Here is a 20,383-nt window from a genome sequence, read left to right on the forward strand (position 1 = left end):
AGTGAGCGTCGCCCTGGATTCCCTCGACAAAAAGCCAACGGGTTTTGCCATTGGATTTTGGATTATTATAAATTGAAACAATTTATTAAATAAATATTTGTGAGATGTCATTACTCATTTGTGAGATGAGTTTGCTTCCTATTTATGTCGAGTATACACCCCTACTGTCCACAAGCATCCCCCCATATGGATTTGGAGAATTGTTGCCACGTCCCAGTGGTGGAGGTATCATAAATATGAAAGAGGGCATTCAATTATACTATAATGATCAATTAGGAGGCCGAAGCCCTAAAGGGAGTGATGCAATAGGTGACTGAGGGTCAACATTTGAGAACCCCTTTTATCAAAGGGGGTCTCATACGCTTCAACAGCGGCTGCAGCAGAAGTGTTGAGACGAAAGATGAGACATTTATAGAATATTCCCATTCACATGATTCTTCGCACGACCTGCAGGTTGGAGAGACTGAAATAACACCCAAAATTAGTAATAATGTAAAAGCAGCCAAGTCCCACAAATTGCTTGAACTATTTATTTCATTCCATTGTTACGTTGATATGCATTATTGAAAAGTTTCAAGCATATGGATTTAATGCAATATCCACAAACAGTTCAAAATGGTACCATGAAATGTCTTGTTTATTGTATGAACCAGTTCATTTCTCTTTTGTGAAAGTCACCAAAAGTCGAAAAAAGTTAAACGCAAAGTCACAGGCCAACAGTGGAGCTGTGTTGGGAACCAGCAGCCGAGAGCTTCCATGGAAACTTTCTACCCATGTTAAATAGATTTAGTTGGCAGTTCCTTTTCTTCCCATTCTTTTTTTAAACTTGTGGAAGCACTTTGCAGTACTGGGAGACACCATTTCTAACGCCAATGGAGCTAGATTCTAAAAATATCAAAAGATGCCCAAAGCAAATACCTTTAACCCATATGTGTTTTATCAAATTAAACATTTTTAGAGTGTCATTGACCACAAATTGAGCAGAAATATTTTGCATACAAATCTTTAAATAGTTTAACCACATTAAGAAAAATACATTCGTTAATTTTTTTTATTAGTGAAGCCACAAGTTTTGCACATTATCCAAACAGAATACCTGAAATGTTGATATTTCAGCCCTTTCGGCTTAAAAGAGAAAAGGACAACCTAACAAGAGTGAAAAGTTTGGGTTAGGTGACCTATAGTTCAAAGATGTCCCAGGTCAGGTAGACCAAATAAAAGTGTATTCCCAATTGCTCCAGGACATTCGTGTAATTTACTTGTGAGCTCTCCCTCAAGCCTAGAGAGACATCAGTGTTGAACCACCAACTGAAAGAGGGTATTTGCCATTTGTATGAGTGACAACATTTCATGGCTATTAATTTAGTTCATTATATTTAGCCGATTTGAATAGACTTTTCTAGCAGGTGAGGCTGTCAAATAACCAAATATGGAGCAACTGCAGAAATTTAATTTGCCGCATGACCAAATTATACAAAAAGTATAGGAACTGTTCTAGCAGATACGTTTTAGAAGTCTCTTTTGATAGGCAGGGAACAATTGTCTTTGTCACCCTGTAGTCATGCCATCAAATCTGTTGGGCAAAGTACCGCTACTGATTAATCCAGTAGACTCACCAGTCAATCCCCCTAGTTAGAAAATGGAAGAAACCCAGTTAGTCATGTTAATTATTCTGTTGTTACAAATGAAGACTTATACTTTCCACATATTGCGATCCAAGTTACTGGCTGCAGTCTTGGATTTTATAGTTCTATATGAATAGATTCAATTTACTAAACTATTAATCATGCTTCAGAAGAATTAACCTTTCTTGGATGGCAGATCTACCACAAGCCTCCATTACCACAACCTCCAGATGGCTTACGACCTACGGCAACTCCTCGACTACTGCAAGCCAACAAATTGGCTCTTGCACACCAGACACGCATTTTGCTTTATTTTAGGTTTTCAAGCATCTTAAAATACCCAAATCATCGCTCCAATACACAAGTCAGCTAATGGCCTACAAGGAAATGCTGAAGCTAGTGTTAGTGATGGCGATAGAAATGGACAAGCTTGCGTGTACAAATATGCAACTAGAATTGCAAGGTTCACAGCCCAGTTGCACAAGTGGTCACAACCGTTGGATTGTAAGCAAAGGTAAAAAAAGAAAAAAATGTCCCACAAACTAGTCAACATGGTCAATTGAAAGCCTGTACTAAACGACCCTGGAATAGTCAAATGCAGCTTTACTGCGGATGAATTAAGCCAAATTGCATAAACATCCAATGGTAAACAGAATACAAATGCAATCAAGGTTGCACTCACACTAGGCCATCTGGCCGTCGCAACTGTGGCCTGGCCACGGTAGGCTCTTGTACATACGCCATCACGTCGCTAGCATCCAAACAATTCTACCAAACCTTAACCAACTAGTGAAAAATGGAACAAAACTTTAGCACACACCCACTGTGACTAATCACCTTGTCCAGGGGTGTTCCAACGTGGTTTACCAGAGGGCCTTGTGGACTTAAAGTAAGCCACACATTTGACAGAGACAGCACGGAATGACGTTAAACTAAGCTAATCTACAGGTTACTAGTGCTAGTGCAATTACATGAGCATTTTGCACAATATTTGTACTCCAATGCTACGTAAAGCAGGCTTCGTCAGAAACCTGTAGCCTGCTACATTGAAGGGCAACTGTAACAAATCCTGACCAAGACCGAAAGATGGCTCTGGAAGCCACTACGGCCCACGCAGCAGATTACTACGTGGACCGTGGTGGCTTCCAGATCAACCCTTCGGTGGACCATTCATACACATGTATTTCGAGGATGTTTTGAAGACACTGGAGTCCAATGGCACTAGATTTGAAGTCTAAGTTGGTATGGGGGGGCCCAAAGGGGGCCCCCCCATAGATCTTGTCAGTCATCTAACACCTGTTAAGAAAAACACACACACACATCACAAGATACAAATCAGCAAAGCTAGGTTAACAAACAGCGGCGACATGCATGTCAAGGTGCAAAGAGCAGGGATACTGATGGCTTGTGACTGAGGAGACAGCCCAAAAACGTCAACAATTAATAAAGGAAAATAACTTTTACTCACTGCGGTGGTCTGTTTCGAAGTGCCATGTTGGTAGCAATATTTGTCTGGGCTGTTCAGTCAAATGCCCACAAAAACAAACACGCATACTTTCAGTTTGTATAAAGTGACAATAGTGATCTGCAATCTAGATCGAAAACTTTCAACCCTCACTAAACTCAACCTCGATTGACACAGGCCGATGCGAAAAGTAAACCAAACCCATTGGGTTCACCTTAAATAAGGGGTGCGTGACAGGTGATCTCAATTAAGAGCTAATCAGAAAGTTGCAGCACAGTCTCACTCCCTACTCGTCAAATGTGTGATGCATGGCCAAGGATCCCTGGCGTCAATTTCAGGGTTGCCAGGTCCTGCCTGCAAAAAACGTCCTGCCCACATACCGTTCAAAATCCACTCAAAATGTCCTAGAAGCAGCCCAAGTTCTTGTTTTAGCAGCGAAATGCATTGTGTGTGTGTGTGTGTGTGTGTGTGTGTGTGTGTGTGTGTGTGTGTGTGTGTGTGTGTGTGTGTGTATGTGTGTGTGTGTGTGTGTGTGTGTGTGTGTGTGCGTGCGTAGACGTGGACACATTCACATACACACACAAAGAATAATTGTGACACCTTCTAACACAAATACACAGACATACAACACAGACAACATATACAGAGAAAAAAAATTCACGCACACACACACACACACACACACACACACACACACACACACACACACACACACACACACACACACACACACACACACACACACACACAAACACAAACACAAACACAAACATTATCAAAAGAACAATAACATGAAATGTCTGATTGGAATGATGATTGGAATGATGAGGTCACAGCAGAGACCATAGATGGGACGACGGATACCATCTGACCTAGAAGACAACTCATTGTAGAGTGTGTGTGTGTGTGTATGTGTGTGTGTGTGTGTGTGTGTGTGTGTGTGTGTGTGTGTGTGTGTGTGTGTGTGTGTGTGTGTGTGTGTGTGTGTGTGTGTGTGTGTGTGTGTGTGTCTGTGTGTGTGTGTGTGTGTGTATGGTGTGTGTGTGTTTAATTGTGTTGTTTGTGTGTTACTAAGGGTGTATGAAAGTAAGTGTGTGTTTTTCTGCATGCATGTGAAATTTGAATTCCAACTAATTGAAACACAGGAAAAAACTAGACTCATGGAAAGGACCCTAACCCTAACCCCAATGATAGAAAGGGAAGCGGGTAGTTTGAATTTAGTACAATTGTTGGGCAAACAGACAGTCGTCATTGCTTTTAAGTGTCTTAAGTGCACCAGGTCGAAAAGACGAAGTGACAAGGATGACCAACCTCACTTTCCGCTGACACAAACACAGAGACAACAATACATAATAATCCCCCTCTCCTCTCTCTCTCTCTCTCTCTCTCTCTCTCTCTCTCTCTCTCTCTCTCTCTCTCTCTCTCTCTCTCGCTCTCTCTCTTTCCCTGTCTACCTCTTTTTCTCTGTTCAAGTAGACACACATACACAAACACACAAACTGTCTTTCATCATCTTCATACCTGCAATACTGCTTACTATTGGCTACGGTCAGTACTAGAGCCCAACATAATGACGGCCGTGTCTGGATCAGGACTCCTGCTCTTGCTGTGTCTGTTATCAGGTAATGACTTCACACATTTCAAATACTACATGCGATAGACTTCCTATAAAGAGTCACTATGACTCAACTAAAATATATCCTTTAGTAGTATTAAACAGATATCCTATTGAGATTGAGTCTTTTTACCTGGGGAAAGGGTTGGGTTAGGTACAATATTAAATTGAACAGTATTGTTCAAATCTAGGCGTTGGTTTGTTTGAAGGTTATTGTTCCAATTCTTATTGAAAAGAGATGTAGGCCTAGTTTAAGCACAGCCGTCAAAATATGGGGTTCAAAACTGTGTGGTTCACAGACATTTCCAAACTTAAGTCTCTCAAGACAGATGAGGGTCCTGCACAATTGTAAAACTTTGAAAATAATAGCTCCAGCCACCACATCTGGACTTTAGGTAGTGTGTTTGAGTCGTCCGATCCAGAAATCCTGAACCGGATTCAAGGTATTTCGACCAATCATGACACAGTGTTTAGGAATGCGTTAAATGCATTACAATCACCTTCCTTTATGACTATGTTTACGGGGAGATATATTTTCATGAACACGGATGTGTCGTGATTGGTCAAAATACTGTGGATTCGGTTCTGCATATCTGGAACGGTTAACCTCTAAAGTCTGAACGTTAGCTTCCTTTTCTTATCATGCAAACAACTCATCAATGCTTCCTACGTGAGAGCATTTGCTAGTCGAGGTATTGCTAGTGAAGATTCATCTAGAAAAATAAACCTGGCTCCATTCCAAAAGTCCTTTCCTAATGCTCGATGGTAATGCTCGAGCTTGGAGCCTGAACAATAGCCCGAAACAATATGGAATTGGGCCCGATTATACATGTGACATTCACTTGGTTTGCATTTACAACACAACGTGCATCAAAAAATAAGTTTTCATCATAATGTGAAAACGCTCAGCAATAAAGCTATAACAGGACTATCCTCAAACCAATAGCAATAATGAGGGGTTATGCATTGGAAAGAGGGATAGAATAAAGGTCATATTTTGACTTAATTTAGTGCTATAACTTCCTCTATCACTCTATTACAGCTGCTGAATGTGACCTGGATGTGCTCGGCACTGTGGGTGATGATGTGACTCTGCCGTGTAAATATGATGCCAGAGCAAATGGTCTAAGTTGTATATGCTGGGGACGAGGTGTAGTGCCATCCTCAGGCTGTGGCAATCAGCTGCTCGCCACTGACGGTCTAAGAGTGAAAAAAGACTCACTGGTGTCCAGCAGGTACCAGCTCCTGGGTGACCTGAGAAAGGGGGATGTTTCACTGACGATATTAAACGTCAGTGAGATGGACTCCGGACGATACGGATGCAGAGTGGGAAGAGAGGGATGGTTCAACGACGATAAATATCACTTTTCACTGAGAGTTCAGAAAGGTGAGTTTATTTTATGTAGACTATGGCTACTGTTATATATACAAAATGCCAGTTTTTAAACATAAACATGATAATTAAAATAAGACACACACTTTATTGAATGAAGGATGACTCTAACCCTTGTTCATGTGTGTGGGAGACATACATTTTCTCCCAAAATGTAGCTTTTTTGCCATTTCAATTTAAAGGGGCCTATTTTACCGCCAGGTGTGATGTTTATAACCCATTAAAAGTAGAAAATAAAATATTCGATAATAATCTTTACTGATCAAACCCGTTTCTGTTCTTTGTATTCAAACTAATTATGCCCACAGCCTATAAAACGGTTATAATTACTATAAACTATATAAAAAGTAATAATCTCATTCTTTACACTCAATCCCAGGGCTTTGCTCTTGCATGTGTACTTATCCCAGACCCTGTGGAATTATTCCTGCAGTCTTTTACAGTTTTTTATCCAATACCTGGTCACACATCCATTCAATATTCTGCACATTTTGGAATCTTGGTCAAGATTATTTGTATAGATGTCGAAGGAGATTAATATTTTTTTTATTACAATTACATTGTTGGGTCTGTAATTATATTTTCAAAGTATTTTTTTGAAACAAGGCCAATAACGTAAATACCAGCCAATAACGTAAGTAATTTATTACATTCTTTTCAAAGAGTTATTACGTTGTTTGCTCAACAACTTTATTACAGCATTTGCAAGTTATAACGTCATTGGCTTTATTACATTTCAATGATTACGTTATTGGCAGATTTACGTTATTGGCTCTTATTACATTATTGCTTGTTACAGACAGTTTATTGATCACTTTTTTGGCATGCAGGTGTGTTTTATGTTAGTCCCGATAACATGTTTCTAACCAAATATTTTATTGTGCATTGGTTAAGATACTAAGCCCACCCCAAAGTGGACATTGGATGATGTTACCTCCACAGAACAGACCATATTGAAGTACACACAAGGTATGCCTCCAAAAAACCTCTACACATTATACCAAATATACAAAATTCAAATATGATGATCGAATAATGTACGGAAAAGACACCGAGATGCAGAATAGCGGGAATGTTCACCTACCAAAAAGATCACATTGAATAGAGAATTCGGAAAGGTGACCTTTTTATTGTGTAGAGTAGACTATTGCTACTGTTATATGTAAGAAATACCAGTTTTTAGATATAAACATGAGGTTGAAAATTAGACACACACTATGTTGATTGATTGATGAGGCATGTATGTGGAAAACATACATCTGCTCCACATACGTGTCTATTTTGCCATTTTAATATAAAGGGGCCTATTTTACTGCCAGGTGTGATTTTTATAATCACTACAAGTAGACAATAATATATACAATGATAATTACAACCGAGCAAACAAGTTTCTGGTTTTTGTATTCCAACTAATTATACCCATAAGACGGTTATAATTACTGTAAACAATTTTCAAAAAGAGATTCTCTTTCTTTAAACTCAAACCCAGGGCTTTGCTGTTGCATGAGTAGTGATCCCAGAGCCTGTGGAATTATTCCTGCAGTCTTTTAAAGGTTTTTATCCAATACCTGGTTACACATCCATTCAATATTCTGCACCATTTGGAATCTTGCTTAAGATTATTTGCATAGATGTCGAAGGAAATTAATAAAAAATGTAATGTTCTGAACTGTAGTTCCAAACCCTGATCCAAGATGTTACCATTTCTCGATCAATTCCAGTTCATGTAGTAATCTTGCCGTGCCACTTGATGCATGGGTTAAAGGGTGCTTTATTGTTTATTTACTACTTTATACAGTTACTGAAGCACGGAAGGAAACAGGAAGTGATGAGGCAATGGACTACACTGAGGGCCCTGTGGTGACAAGTGTGAAGACGTATCAGGTACAGAGACCATGATGTTCACAGGTTTATGATGAGAAACATTTCAGTCAACGCCTCACTGACATTCGGTTCTTCAGGTCTTGACGAAGATTCGAATGTTATCGAAGCGTTGACATCATTTTTATTAAGGGAAATTAACCCTTTATGAGCAGTAAACAGTGTGCAGCCTCTACTCCCTCATAAGTATTGTAACCTCACTTGTCCGGCCCCTGCATACAAAGGGCTTTGTGTGCCGCTCCTTACCTCTCTATGATAGACATACGCATCCAAGTCAGATGGATTAGTCATGAGGTAATGTTTACATCCAAATCAGACCTATAACTCTTAGATCCCATCTGTATTACACATTGGGCAATGCTTCTGGTGTTGAACGTTTGTCAAACAGACAATGAAAAAGTGAGGCCTTGATGTAATCAATGGGAGCCGATTGTGTAGTAATTAGTTTTGTTTTGTTCTTTGTGTCCTGCAGCAGTCAGACCTCCAGCAGAGCAGCCTATGGGGCTTCACAGGAAACACACTCAGACTGTCCTTCATCATCTTCATACCTGCACTACTGCTTACTGTTGGCTACAGTCAGTACACACACACACACACACACACACACACACACACACACACACACACACACACACACACACACACACACACACACTCACACACTCACACACACGCACACACGCACACACGCACACACGCACACGCACACAACACACACACACACACACACAATAATAAAGCCATATACAATACAGCCACATACAGAGTACTTAGAGACAATAATTGCAGGCACACACACAAACATTGTCAAAAGAAGAATTACTGAAATGGCTGATGCTTTTTGTCCCTCAGGATTGATGAGGTCACAGCAGAGAGCGTGGAATGGACGACAGATTAAATCTGACCAAGAAGACAACTCATTGTAGTGTGTGTGTGTGTGTGTGTGTGTGTGTGTGTGTGTGTGTGTGTGTGTGTGTGTGTGTGTGTGTGTGTGTGTGTGTGTGTGTGTGTGTGTGTGTATTTGTGTGTGTGTGTGTGTGTGTGTGTGTGTGTGTGTGTGTGTGTGTGTGTGTGTGTGTGTGTGTGTGTGTGTGTGTGTGTGTGTGTGTGTGTGTGTGTGTGTGTGTGTGTGTGTGTGCATGTGCTGTTACAAAGGGTGTTTAAAAGTAAAAGGGTGTTTAAAAGTTTTTCTACACGTATTTAAAATTTTAGTTCAAGCTAATTGAAACACAGGATCAAACTTGACTCATTGAAAGGACAGTTTATAACGACAGAAAGGGAAGCGGGTAGTTTCAATATGGTACAATTGTTGGGAAAACAGACACCAGTCATTGCTTTTAACTATCTTAAGGGCACCAGTTCGAAAAGACGAAGTGAAAAGGATGTTTTCTGAATTGAGAAATGTTCAACTAAAAGTCCCTTTTCCTCAATGTCAGTTTGATTACTTGATTGTTGTGTTGGCTTAGCATTCTTTCATCACATATGTATTATGTAATTAACTGATCTCATCATGGGTTATAACAACGCATGTCTTTATTAGGACATCATCAGCTTTATGAAGTGCAACTGGACAGTCTCTGGGTCAATCCTCAATGAGTCCACCTCTGGAACTCCCCCTGGAGCAAGACACCTTCCTACTGATGGATGCCTTGCATGTGCAGTCATCCATCTCTTTTTGCATATTAGCCAATGGTTTCAGTATGTTGTTTTAGACAGGACATTCACTGGTTGCTGCTAGTGTATGGTTACTTATTGTGTGTTTTTGTGTACCCCCCATATATGACTCATCCTGTGACATTGTGAGATATGTGAGTGCGAATGGGATGTTGTTTTAGCATTAGAGCGTAACATAATGATGGCCGTGCCTGGATCAGGAAAACTGCTCAATGCTGTGTCTGTTACCAGGTGATGACTTCACACATTTCAAGTACAACATGTTATTAGACTTCCTATGGAGGGTCACTATTATTAAGGGCATTCAGAACCTTTCTAGTTATGTTACACAGCAATCAAGCTGAGATGGAATTATATGCATTTGTTTTTTTAATGCAGGTTTAGGATAAATATTATTTAAAATAACCTAGCCCGTGTTTTCTCCAAACAATATTTGTCCCACTTCTCATTGAATTGAAGAACAAGCCAACTTACTTAAGCCGGTCATCATAACATTTGGTGCAATACTGTGTTGGTCACAACGACAACACGCTTGAGATAGTCTCTCCAGAAAACTTACTTTAGTAAGCCACATTTTGGACTGAAAATCTCTCATGTGGAGCGGTCGCATCAGACTCAAATGTCTGTGTGATCAAATTTTTGTATACAAAAATTAAACTTCCCTTAGTAACTCCCTCTAACCGTTGGGTCAGGTCATAGCTCATAATTAGGTGTCTCCTCTGTTGTTCTTCTGTTACTCTACAGTTGCTGAATGTGACCTGGTCGTGTTCAGCACTGTGGGAAATAATGTGACTCTGCCGTGTAAATATGATCTCCCAACAAACGGTCTAAGTTCAACATGCTGGAGACAAGCTGTTCTACCAGCCTCGAGGTGTAGCAATATGCTGATCTCCAGCGACTTTGCAGTGAGAAAAGACCCTCTATTGATCCGCAGGTAGCAGGTCCAATGACGATATTAAACCTCACTGAGATGGACTCTGGACGATATGGTTGCAGAGTGGAAACAGGGGGAAAGTTCGATCACCATATCACTTTCAATTGAGAGTTCAGAAAATATTTTTTTCTTTTGACTGCTGCTACTGATATGTGTACAAAATGCCAGTTTTTAAACATGAAACAATAATAATAAGATCAATAAAAATAAGACACACTTTATTGATTGATTGAAGACTCATGTAGTTCATGTATGGGGAAAAAGTATATTTTGCTAGTTCATTTTAAAGGGGCCTATATTACCGCCAGGTGTGACGGTTATAACCTATTAGAAATAGAGAATAATATATACAATATCCTTTCTGAGCAAACCGGTTTGTTTTTTTAATTTAAACTAATAATCCCCACAGCCTGTAAGACATTTATAATTAATATAAACTATAAAAAATGAGTTATTCCCATTCTTCAAACTCAATCCCAGGGCTTTGCTCTTGCATGTATAGTTATCCCAGACCCTTTGGAATCATCCCTGCTATATTTTACAGATTTGTATCCAATACCTGTTTACACATCCATTCAATATTCTGCACATTTTGGAATCTTGCTTAAGATTATTTGGATTTTATTAAAAAATGTAGTGTTCTGAACTGCAGTTCCTAACCCTGATCCAAGATGTCGCCATTTCTCGATAAATTGTACTTCAAGAAGTAATTGCGCCATCTTGCTGTGCCCCTTGATGCATGGGTAAAAGGTTGCTTTATTGTGTCTTTAATAGATTATACAGTTACTTAAGCATTGAAGGAAACAGGAAGTGATGATGAGGCAGTGGACCACACTGAGGGCCCTGTGGTGACAAGTGTGAAGATGTGTCAGGCACAGAGACCATGAGGTTCACAGGTTTATGATGAAAAACAATTCAGTCAACGCCTCAGTGACATTCGGTTCTTCAGGTCTTGACGAAGATCCGCATGTGATCGAAGCGTTGACATCGTTTTTTTTATTGGTGGAAATGAACGCTTTATGAGCAGTAAACAGTGTGCAGCCTCCACTCCCCCATAAGTATTGTAACCTCACTTGTCCGGCCCCTGCATACAAAGGGCTTTGTGTGCGGCTCCTTACCTCTCTATGATAGACACACGCATCCAAGTCAGATGGATTAGTCATGAGGTAATGTTTACATCCAAATCAGACCTATAACTCTTAGATCCCATCTGTATTACACATTGGGCAATGCTTCTGGTGTCAAACATATGTCAACCAAAAAATGAAAAGGTAATGCATTGATATGTAATCAATGGGAGACGAGTGTGTAGTAATTAGTTTAGTTTTGTTCTTTGTGTCCTGCAGCAGTCAGACCTCCAGCAGAGCAGCCTATGGGGCTTCACAGGAAACACACTCAGACTGTCCTTCATCATCTTCAGTACACACAAACACACACACACACACACACACACACACACACACACACACACACACACACACACACACACACACACACACACACACACACACACACACACACACACACACACACTAACATACCAACTCAGACACCCTCAGTCACATGCTCACACAGTCACAAGCACAAATACATCCACGCACACATGCACCTACAGGCAAACCGTGCACACACCCACTCAGATGAACAAATGCCTGGAAACACAGACGCCCATGCCCACATGCACAAATTCACATTCACACTGTCACAACATGTACAACCACTTCTGCACCCATGACACATACACAGAGTGCTCACAAATACACATAGACACACTCACACATACGCACAGTGCTGACTTGCACAAATACAAGTAGACACACATACACAAACACATACACACACACACATACACACACACAGTAATACAGCCATATACAATGCAGCCACATACAGAGTACATATAGACAAAAAATGCAGGCACGCACATACACACACACACACACACACACACACACACATTGTCACAAGAACAATTGCTGACATGTCTGATGCTTTTTGTACCTCCGGATTGATGAGGTCACACCAGAGACTGTGTATTCGGACGACGGATTACATCTGACCAAGAAGACAACTCATTGTAGTGTGTGTGTGTGTGTGTGTGTGTGTGTGTGTGTGTGTGTGTGTGTGTGTGTGTGTGTGTGTGTGTGTGTGTGTGTGTGTGTGTGTGTGTGTGTGTGTGTGTGTGTGTGTGTATGTTTGTGTGTATGCTTGAACGCGGCCTTTGTCTGTTAATGAGGCTGTGTTACAGTGTGAGTGTTTTTCGGCATGCTTGATCAACAATTTCAGTTTACACAGTAAAACAAGTTTGTTACATTTTTCGTGGTATCTTTGTCTTTTACCTTTTAGTTAAAACTAATTTTAACACAATAACAAAACAAAAAAATTGTCACGATGGAAAGGAAAGCAGTTAGTTTTAGTGACGATTTGGGAACATGTTTATCAGGTCTATCAGGAACCCATCATTGCTTGTCACTATCATGAGGACGGCAGTCTTTTTCCTTCAAAAGAGGAAGTGACAACGATGACCAACCTCACTTTCCACTTACTCTGTAAAACATAGAGATGCCAAATTTGCCAATACACAACCATTCCCTCTCTCTCCCCCTCTGTGTCTCTCTGTAGGGTTGACGAAGGTTCACGTACGGCCATCAGGACAGCTAACATATTGAAAATATATGTAATTTTGAACTGAGAAATGTTCAGCAAAATCACTTAATTTCACTGTTACTTTGATTAATGATTAATTTGAGAATGTTGGACTTGCATTCTTTCATCCCATGTGTAATGACGCGGCCTTAACTAACATGTTTTGGATAATACCGCAACCAACGGTCATAGTGAAGGCATCATCAGCTTGCAACTGGGAAGCCTATGGTTTCATCTCTAATTAAGTCTTCCTCCTGCCCTCAACCTTTAGGAAGGGCCTGGCACCTTTCTCCTGCCTGATTCAGTCATGGAGTCTAGAGAAACGGCTCTGCTGACGCTGAAAGCCTCCACATGCTTCTGCATGGTTTGCCCAAATCCGTGCACACACACCATGCAACATTGTTGCAAAAGGTTTACAATGTATGCTTCTGCGCAATTAACAAAATGTGTTATTACATCAAAAGGGGGTGATCTATCAACCAACAATGTGCACGTCTCTTGATAATGGATTGCAATATAAACAGTCAACCCCTTTTTTCAAACAATATCAGGTGAGCATTCATATTTTTCTATGCTAAACGCTAAAGCTTTGTGAAAGTAATTACATGATTTCAATGTTTAATACAATCAAGCCAGCTGTAACCTGCTGGGATGTTGCTGAGTCACGTTGACGTTACAGATTCCAGCTTGTGTTGCTTACGTGCTGCAGTCACCAAAGCAAAAAACTTGGTACCAGCAATTACACACTTCCTGCATCCCAGTTTTTTTCCTTTTTTAATGTAAAATAGCGAAAAAATATATCTGAAAAAAATTATTTAAATGCCAAAGGTTCTGGCTTGCTCAATAATTTCGAGACAGTTGGTGTTGAGTCTCGTGTCTATTTGCCAGGCTGTAACGCAAACCAGGGACCGATTGGCCACACCGAGGTCCATACACTCCATTCCAGGCGGAGTCAGTCGGTCAACAATATGATGATATGATCTACGGTGCATTGCCCCTGGCCATACAGATATGCAGAGGGCACTGGAATCTGACTGTGGGCCATAAGCAGGCATGCCTGATCATAAATGATGGGCCATCAATACAACATAGCATGATTCCTTATTCGAGCAGCATACTTTGGCTCTGTTTTGGGCTGGTTTAAAACACAATGTTGTAAACCATTATTTTACTACAGTACTACATTTACTATGATAAGAGGGGGCAAAATGAAACTATTTCACTTTTTATTTCATTTCAGAAACAACAATAATCTAATATTTCGTACCCTAACAACAAATGTCCCTGCTTTTCATTTCAGAAATCTGGGCACCATACTCCTGCAACATGATTGGTCTAAACTAACATTGAGCGGAAAAAAAGCAGAACGCCTCAATCCGCCAGATTTGATCTCGTCTGCCGTCAGACTTGAGATATTAATCTAGGGTTAGGATTTATGATACAACCACCCGAGATTCTACAGGCCCTAACACTGTCCCTCCATTCACCTCATGAATTGTTTGTGTGTGAAGCGAGTTTGAAGCGAAGTGATACATAAATAGAGGAACAAACTGAACAGGAAGTTCTAAGCACCACACACTAACACACTGAGACGAAATCCGAATGAGGTTTTAAGACAGGAAATACCAGGACTTAAGGCAGTGTTCTTATTGCGAAAGGGGTCGATATGTGTCACTGTCACAAGAACAGATAGCGGGGACATTAGGGTCGGACGGCTACATGTAAAAGTAAGTAAAATGGTGTGCTTAGTTTAGCCTCGTAAAAGTTTTTTATATTGCGTAGACAACAGGAATCAACAATATTCATGAATAATTTAGAAAATATATTATTTTATTTTCAATCAAATGTTTTGTAATCTGGAAAATTAAGTAAAACGGTATGCTTGTGTGTGTGTGTGTGTGTGTGTGTGTGTGTGTGTGTGTGTGTGTGTGTGTGTGTGTGTGTGTGTGTGTGTGTGTGTGTGTGTGTGTGTGTGTGTGTGTGTGTGTGTGTGTGTGTGTGTGTGTGTGTGTGTGTGTGTGTGTGTGTGTGTGTGTGTGTGTGTGAGTGTGTGTGTGTTACCCTCTAATGACTCATCCTATGACATAACTAATGTTGTGAGGGATGTGAGTGCATGGGAGGTTGTATTAGCATTAGAGCCCAACATAATGACGGCCGTGTCTGGATCAGGATACCTGCTCTTGCTGTGTCTGTTATCAGGTAATGACTTCACACATTTCAAATACTACATGTGATAGACTTCCTATAAAGAGTCACTATGGCTCAACTAAAATATATCCTTTAGTAGTATTAAACAGATATCCAATTGAGATTGAGTCTTTTTACCTGGGGAAAGGGTCGGGTTAGGTACAATATTAAATTGAACATAGTATTGTTCAAATCTAGGCGTTGTTTTGTTTGAAGGTTATTTGTTCCAATTCTTATTGACAAGAGAAGTAGTTTTAGCACAGCCGTCAAAATATGGGGTTCAATACTGTGTGGTTCACACACAATTCAACACTTAAGATAGTCTCTCAAGACAGATGAGGGTCCTGCACAATTGTACAACTTTGAAAATAAAAGCTCCATCCTCCACATCTGGACTTTAGGTAGTGTGTTTGAGTCGTCCGATCCAGAAATCCTGAACCGGATTCAAGGTATTTCGACCAATCATGACACAGTGTTAAGGAATGCGATGCATTACCATCACCTTCCTTTATGAATATGTTTACGGGAGATATATTTTCATGAACACGGACGTGTCGTGATTGGTCAAAATACCGTGGATTCAGTTCTGCATATCTGGATCCGTTAACTCCTAAAGTCGGAACGTTTGCTTCCTTTTCTTATCATGCAAACAACTCATCAATGCTTCCTAGGTGAGAGCATTTGCTAGTCGAGGTATTGCTAGCCAAGATTCATGTAGGAAAAAAAACCTGGCACCATTCCAAAAGTTCTTTCCTAATGCTCGATGGTAATGCTCGAGCTTGGAGCCCGAGCAATAGCTGTTGAGCCCAAAGAAAGAAGCAATATGGAATTGGGCCCGATTATACATGTGACATTCACTTAGTTTGCATTGACAGCACAACGCGCATCAAAAAAGATGTTTTAATCATTATGTGAAATCTCTCAGCAATGAAGTGTTAGTAGGTAACCAAACTGTAACAGGACTATCTTCAAACCAATAGCAATAATGAGGGGTTATGCATTGGAAAATTGAATAGAATAGGCCTAAAGGTAATATTAAGACTAGACTTCATTAAGTGCTATAACTTTTTCTATCACTTGGATAAGGTCGTAGGTCACATAATGATGTATCTCCTCTGTTGTTCTTCTGCTACTTTACAGCTGCTGAATGTGACCAGGTTGTGTTCGCCACTGTGGGATATAATGTGACTCTGCCGTGTAAATATGATGTCCAAGCAAATGGTCTAAGTTCAACATGCTGGGGACAAGGTGCTATACCAGCCTCGAAATGTAGCAATCAGCTGATCGCCAGTGACGGTGCAACAGTCAGAAAAGACTCACAGGTGTCCAGCAGGTACCAGCTCCTGGGTGACCTGAGACAGGGTGATGTTTCCATGACGATATTAAACGTCAGTGAGATGGACTCTGGACTATACGGATGCAGAGCGGAAATAGCGGGATGGTGGAACGACCTTAAACATCACTTTCAATTGAGAGTTCAGAAAGGTGAGATTATGGAATAAGATCTGTTAACAGACAGCATACAGTTACTGTACTAGCATAAATTACCAAAACAAAAGGCTACTGTAATAGATACAAAGTGCCCGCTTCAAAATTAAAATACAGTGACAATGGGACACAGTTTGTTCATCAGACTTCAAATCACTTTTTTGCATTAGGTGTTGTTCGTTGTTACTCCTGATACTTGGCCTATATATCTAACCCAATCTTTAATTGTGTATTGGCAAAGATACTAAGCCAACCCCAAAGAGGACATTGGATAATGCCACTTCCACAGAACAGACCACATTGAAGTACACACAAGGTACCCCTCCAAAAAACCTTTACACATTATACCTAAGATACCAAATTCAAATATGATGATCAAATAACATAGGGAAAAGATGACATACAAGGTTAACATATGAATCTATATCAAACGTTTTCGAATAACACCGTACATGTACTCTTTTAGCAGCTCACATCAATTCCACACGGTACTGGGACCCTTCTGAAACGGTTCTAAGCCCTGTACAGGTGATAAGGAACGCTAAACCCTGACCATGAAGCCCATTTAATTCAGCAAATGGAGGAAGCAACACAATGGGTTAGCAGCAAGTCAATACATTTATCTGTCATGAAATCGATGTTTAACCGAACAAACGTGTGGTTCTTGCTGTGTCATTGTCATTTGCCATCACAGGGAAGTAGTGGCCAATTTTCTGTGCCGATTGCATGTGTTCTGATCATCGCTTCCATTGCAGTGGCGGGTGTTGCTGTCTACTTTAGTAAGTTACAGGTTTGCTAAATATGATTTTTGTGGCCATTGTAAAAACTGTTATGTTACTATGCACAATATATAAAAGTATCGATGCATACATATAATATATATTTCAATGTGGCAATTGCTAACCTGCTTTGTATTTGTTATTGCATGTATTTATATCTGTGTTATTACTCAAAAGTGTATGAACAAGTGACTTATTCGTTTGGCGACGTGAACATTTAACGCATTACCCGACATTTTCCGTATTTTTTGTGTAGTGCTGAACCTATAATATTTTTGTTTCTCTTTTGATTCTCATTCTCATACGTCTCATCAGTAAAGAGATCGGGAAAATTCAGCAAATCTTCCCAGATGTAAGTAACGGATTGTTTAAAATGAACACATTATTATTCATATTAATGAATTTTGGGTTGATTTAAAGTTGAATAATTCCAATTCATGTTAGTATCTAGTTATTTATAAGTGAATGCAGTAGCAAGCATTGTTATATTAGTGGGTTAGGGTTATCTTATCAGCACATTAGTTACATGAACACCATTAGTAAACATAAACTCCATTAGTCAACTAGACATGTGCATTTTCTGAAGAATATGTGTGTGGTTGCATGCCAACTCATCGTGTATGCAATATTCTATATTCAATGTTCCACCATGCCAATACCAGTGAGGCTATTGAGTGAGCATGGTAAGTGTCAAGTTCCTGGGCCGCATTATAGGTTTGAGCACGACTTATAGCGCCCCCTGTGGTCACAGTGGTACCAAACATTTTGGAGACCTCTAAACTAATTATTTCTAGACCATTAACAATCCATTAATTAACTGTAAAGTAATTGTTAGTAAATGCTTATTATTGCATTTACTTATGGTAAATAATGGGTGATGCATGTAAAGGGTTATCAAAAACTTGAACAGAAGGAAGAAACATTGCTTGATTGCTTTCTTCATATTAGTGCCGCCTACATTTTCACGCTGTGGTTTCGGGTTAGGTGCTAAATGTCATTCGTATGCGAACCCCTGACTCATGCTCACACTGAAAATAAATTTCAGCGCATATACCACATGCTGTACACCTCACAAAATGTTGAGTGAAATGAGTGGCCAACGGTTTTTGAGCATTGATTTTCTGCTTGGGTGCTTTCTGCAGTAAAATATATTTGAGCATTTACAGATCTGCCTGGCATTTGTACATTCTGAGGAACTATGTATGTTGACTTCACAAGTATTGGTCAATGTGGTTTTTGGGTTAGACGACATTTACAAGACGCTGCACGGCAAACGATGGAAAGGTTGTGCTTAAATGTCATACTTCTGAACAATTAGGGCAGATATCTCTATGACTACGAGTGATTCATACATATGTCGCACTTCGCATTACCACGTTATTGTACGAAATCCACAGTCCAAGCTTTACTTTTGTACTTCAAGCAAACAGCACGCAAAAAAGACCAAATGAAAACTAAACTGTGAACTCTTTCTAACACACTGTTCCCCCCTCTCGTCTGCCTCCACTGCTTTTAGAAACTCGCTGTCTGTTCCTGAACCTAACAACAGAGAGGAGAACATCTACCAGATGGATGAAGTCAACCCCTATCAGACCTTTCAATGACATTTTGTGTGATTTGATACATAATCCGTAGGTTATTAATATAGTCATTGCTATGCTGTCCAATCTGATTGAACCTGTATCCGTGTGATTCTTTTGTACAGTCTGCTCAGCTGTGTCTGAAATATAATCAAAATCGCTCGTAACCTTGTTTATATAATATCCAAATAATAATGTGTGTATTTTTTTATCATCATGCCCTACAACTTTGAGTTGGTGTGCCTTTAACTTCTGGTACTTTGGTGCCTCACCCCGAATAAAGTTGAGAATCACTGCTGGGAGGGGGGACACTGACACAAAACAGTCAAGGCGGATGTCAGTCCTCAGTCTAAGGACTGTGCTAGATATGTCTACCCAGAGATCACACATTTTGAAACGTTGCACCTAAATGTGTTATGCAACCAGACAAGATGTATAAAACCGTCTTTGTATCTTAACACAAAAGTTAAATTTAGCAAGATCAAAAATTGTTTCAACATTTTAAGATATTTTAGATATTTAGATACATAGATATGTTTTATATGTATTTATATTTAACCTTTTTTTTTCAAACTGAGACGCAAACATGTGTTCTAATAATGAAAGCAAGTTTATTTTCAAGGGCCAGGAAAATGCTCAAAAAGTGATTTTTGTTGTGACTGTTTTTTATTAATATCACTCTTGCCAGCTGACTCATATAGTATACTTACAACAACAACGTTCCCTATTTTCACACCGTCACACCATCAAGTGAATTGATCCAATATGAAGATGAACATAGGAGATGCAGTATCAAAGGCAATGATAAATACAATTCAAAAGGAATAATTAACTTTAAAACAACATTTATATTTCATATTAATATATAACTAGTCAAAATTAGTATATGCAAAAAATTAAAAGGTAAAAAGTCTGAGATTAACAGGTAAAACCGTGTGTAGCACTGTGTCCTCACAGCCGGACAGATTTTTGTTGTTGAACTGACTCTCAGCTACTTCTCAACTATGACCCATCCTGACCCAATTCGGACTAAACTAGAAAGAATACAATCTGGTTTCAGCATCACATACAATCTGTATTTGTATGTAATGCATTTCATAATGTTGATTGTGCATA

The 20,383-nt window shown here is 39.7% G+C and overlaps 2 protein-coding genes across 3 annotated transcripts; both read left to right on the forward strand.

Annotated features, from left to right (window-relative positions):
• The first annotated feature begins 4,556 nt into the window (after window positions 1–4,556).
• LOC130385753 (hepatitis A virus cellular receptor 1 homolog) lies at window positions 4,557–9,165 on the forward strand. The gene is made up of 6 exons (XM_056594432.1): window positions 4,557–4,712; window positions 5,748–6,092; window positions 6,993–7,067; window positions 7,897–7,982; window positions 8,452–8,554; window positions 8,832–9,165. The coding sequence occupies exons 1-6, from the start codon at window positions 4,661–4,663 to the stop codon at window positions 8,903–8,905; spliced, it is 735 nt and encodes a 244-aa protein (XP_056450407.1). The 5' UTR covers window positions 4,557–4,660; the 3' UTR covers window positions 8,906–9,165.
• Window positions 9,166–14,844: 5,679 nt separating this feature from the next.
• LOC130385752 (hepatitis A virus cellular receptor 1 homolog) lies at window positions 14,845–19,767 on the forward strand. Of its 2 annotated transcripts, none has more exons than XM_056594431.1 (8): window positions 14,845–14,960; window positions 15,335–15,432; window positions 16,561–16,905; window positions 17,150–17,224; window positions 17,378–17,436; window positions 17,603–17,687; window positions 18,003–18,039; window positions 19,204–19,767. In XM_056594431.1, the coding sequence occupies exons 2-8, from the start codon at window positions 15,381–15,383 to the stop codon at window positions 19,289–19,291; spliced, it is 741 nt and encodes a 246-aa protein (XP_056450406.1). In that variant the 5' UTR covers window positions 14,845–14,960; window positions 15,335–15,380; the 3' UTR covers window positions 19,292–19,767. The 2 variants fall into 2 exon arrangements, with proteins under 2 accessions (XP_056450406.1, XP_056450405.1); XM_056594430.1 differs by having other exon boundaries at window positions 14,848–14,960; window positions 17,375–17,436; window positions 19,204–19,763.
• The last annotated feature ends 616 nt before the right edge of the window (window positions 19,768–20,383 follow it).

This window comes from Gadus chalcogrammus, chromosome 7 (assembly GCF_026213295.1).
Source record: "Gadus chalcogrammus isolate NIFS_2021 chromosome 7, NIFS_Gcha_1.0, whole genome shotgun sequence".
Taxonomy (NCBI): domain Eukaryota; kingdom Metazoa; phylum Chordata; class Actinopteri; order Gadiformes; family Gadidae; genus Gadus; species Gadus chalcogrammus.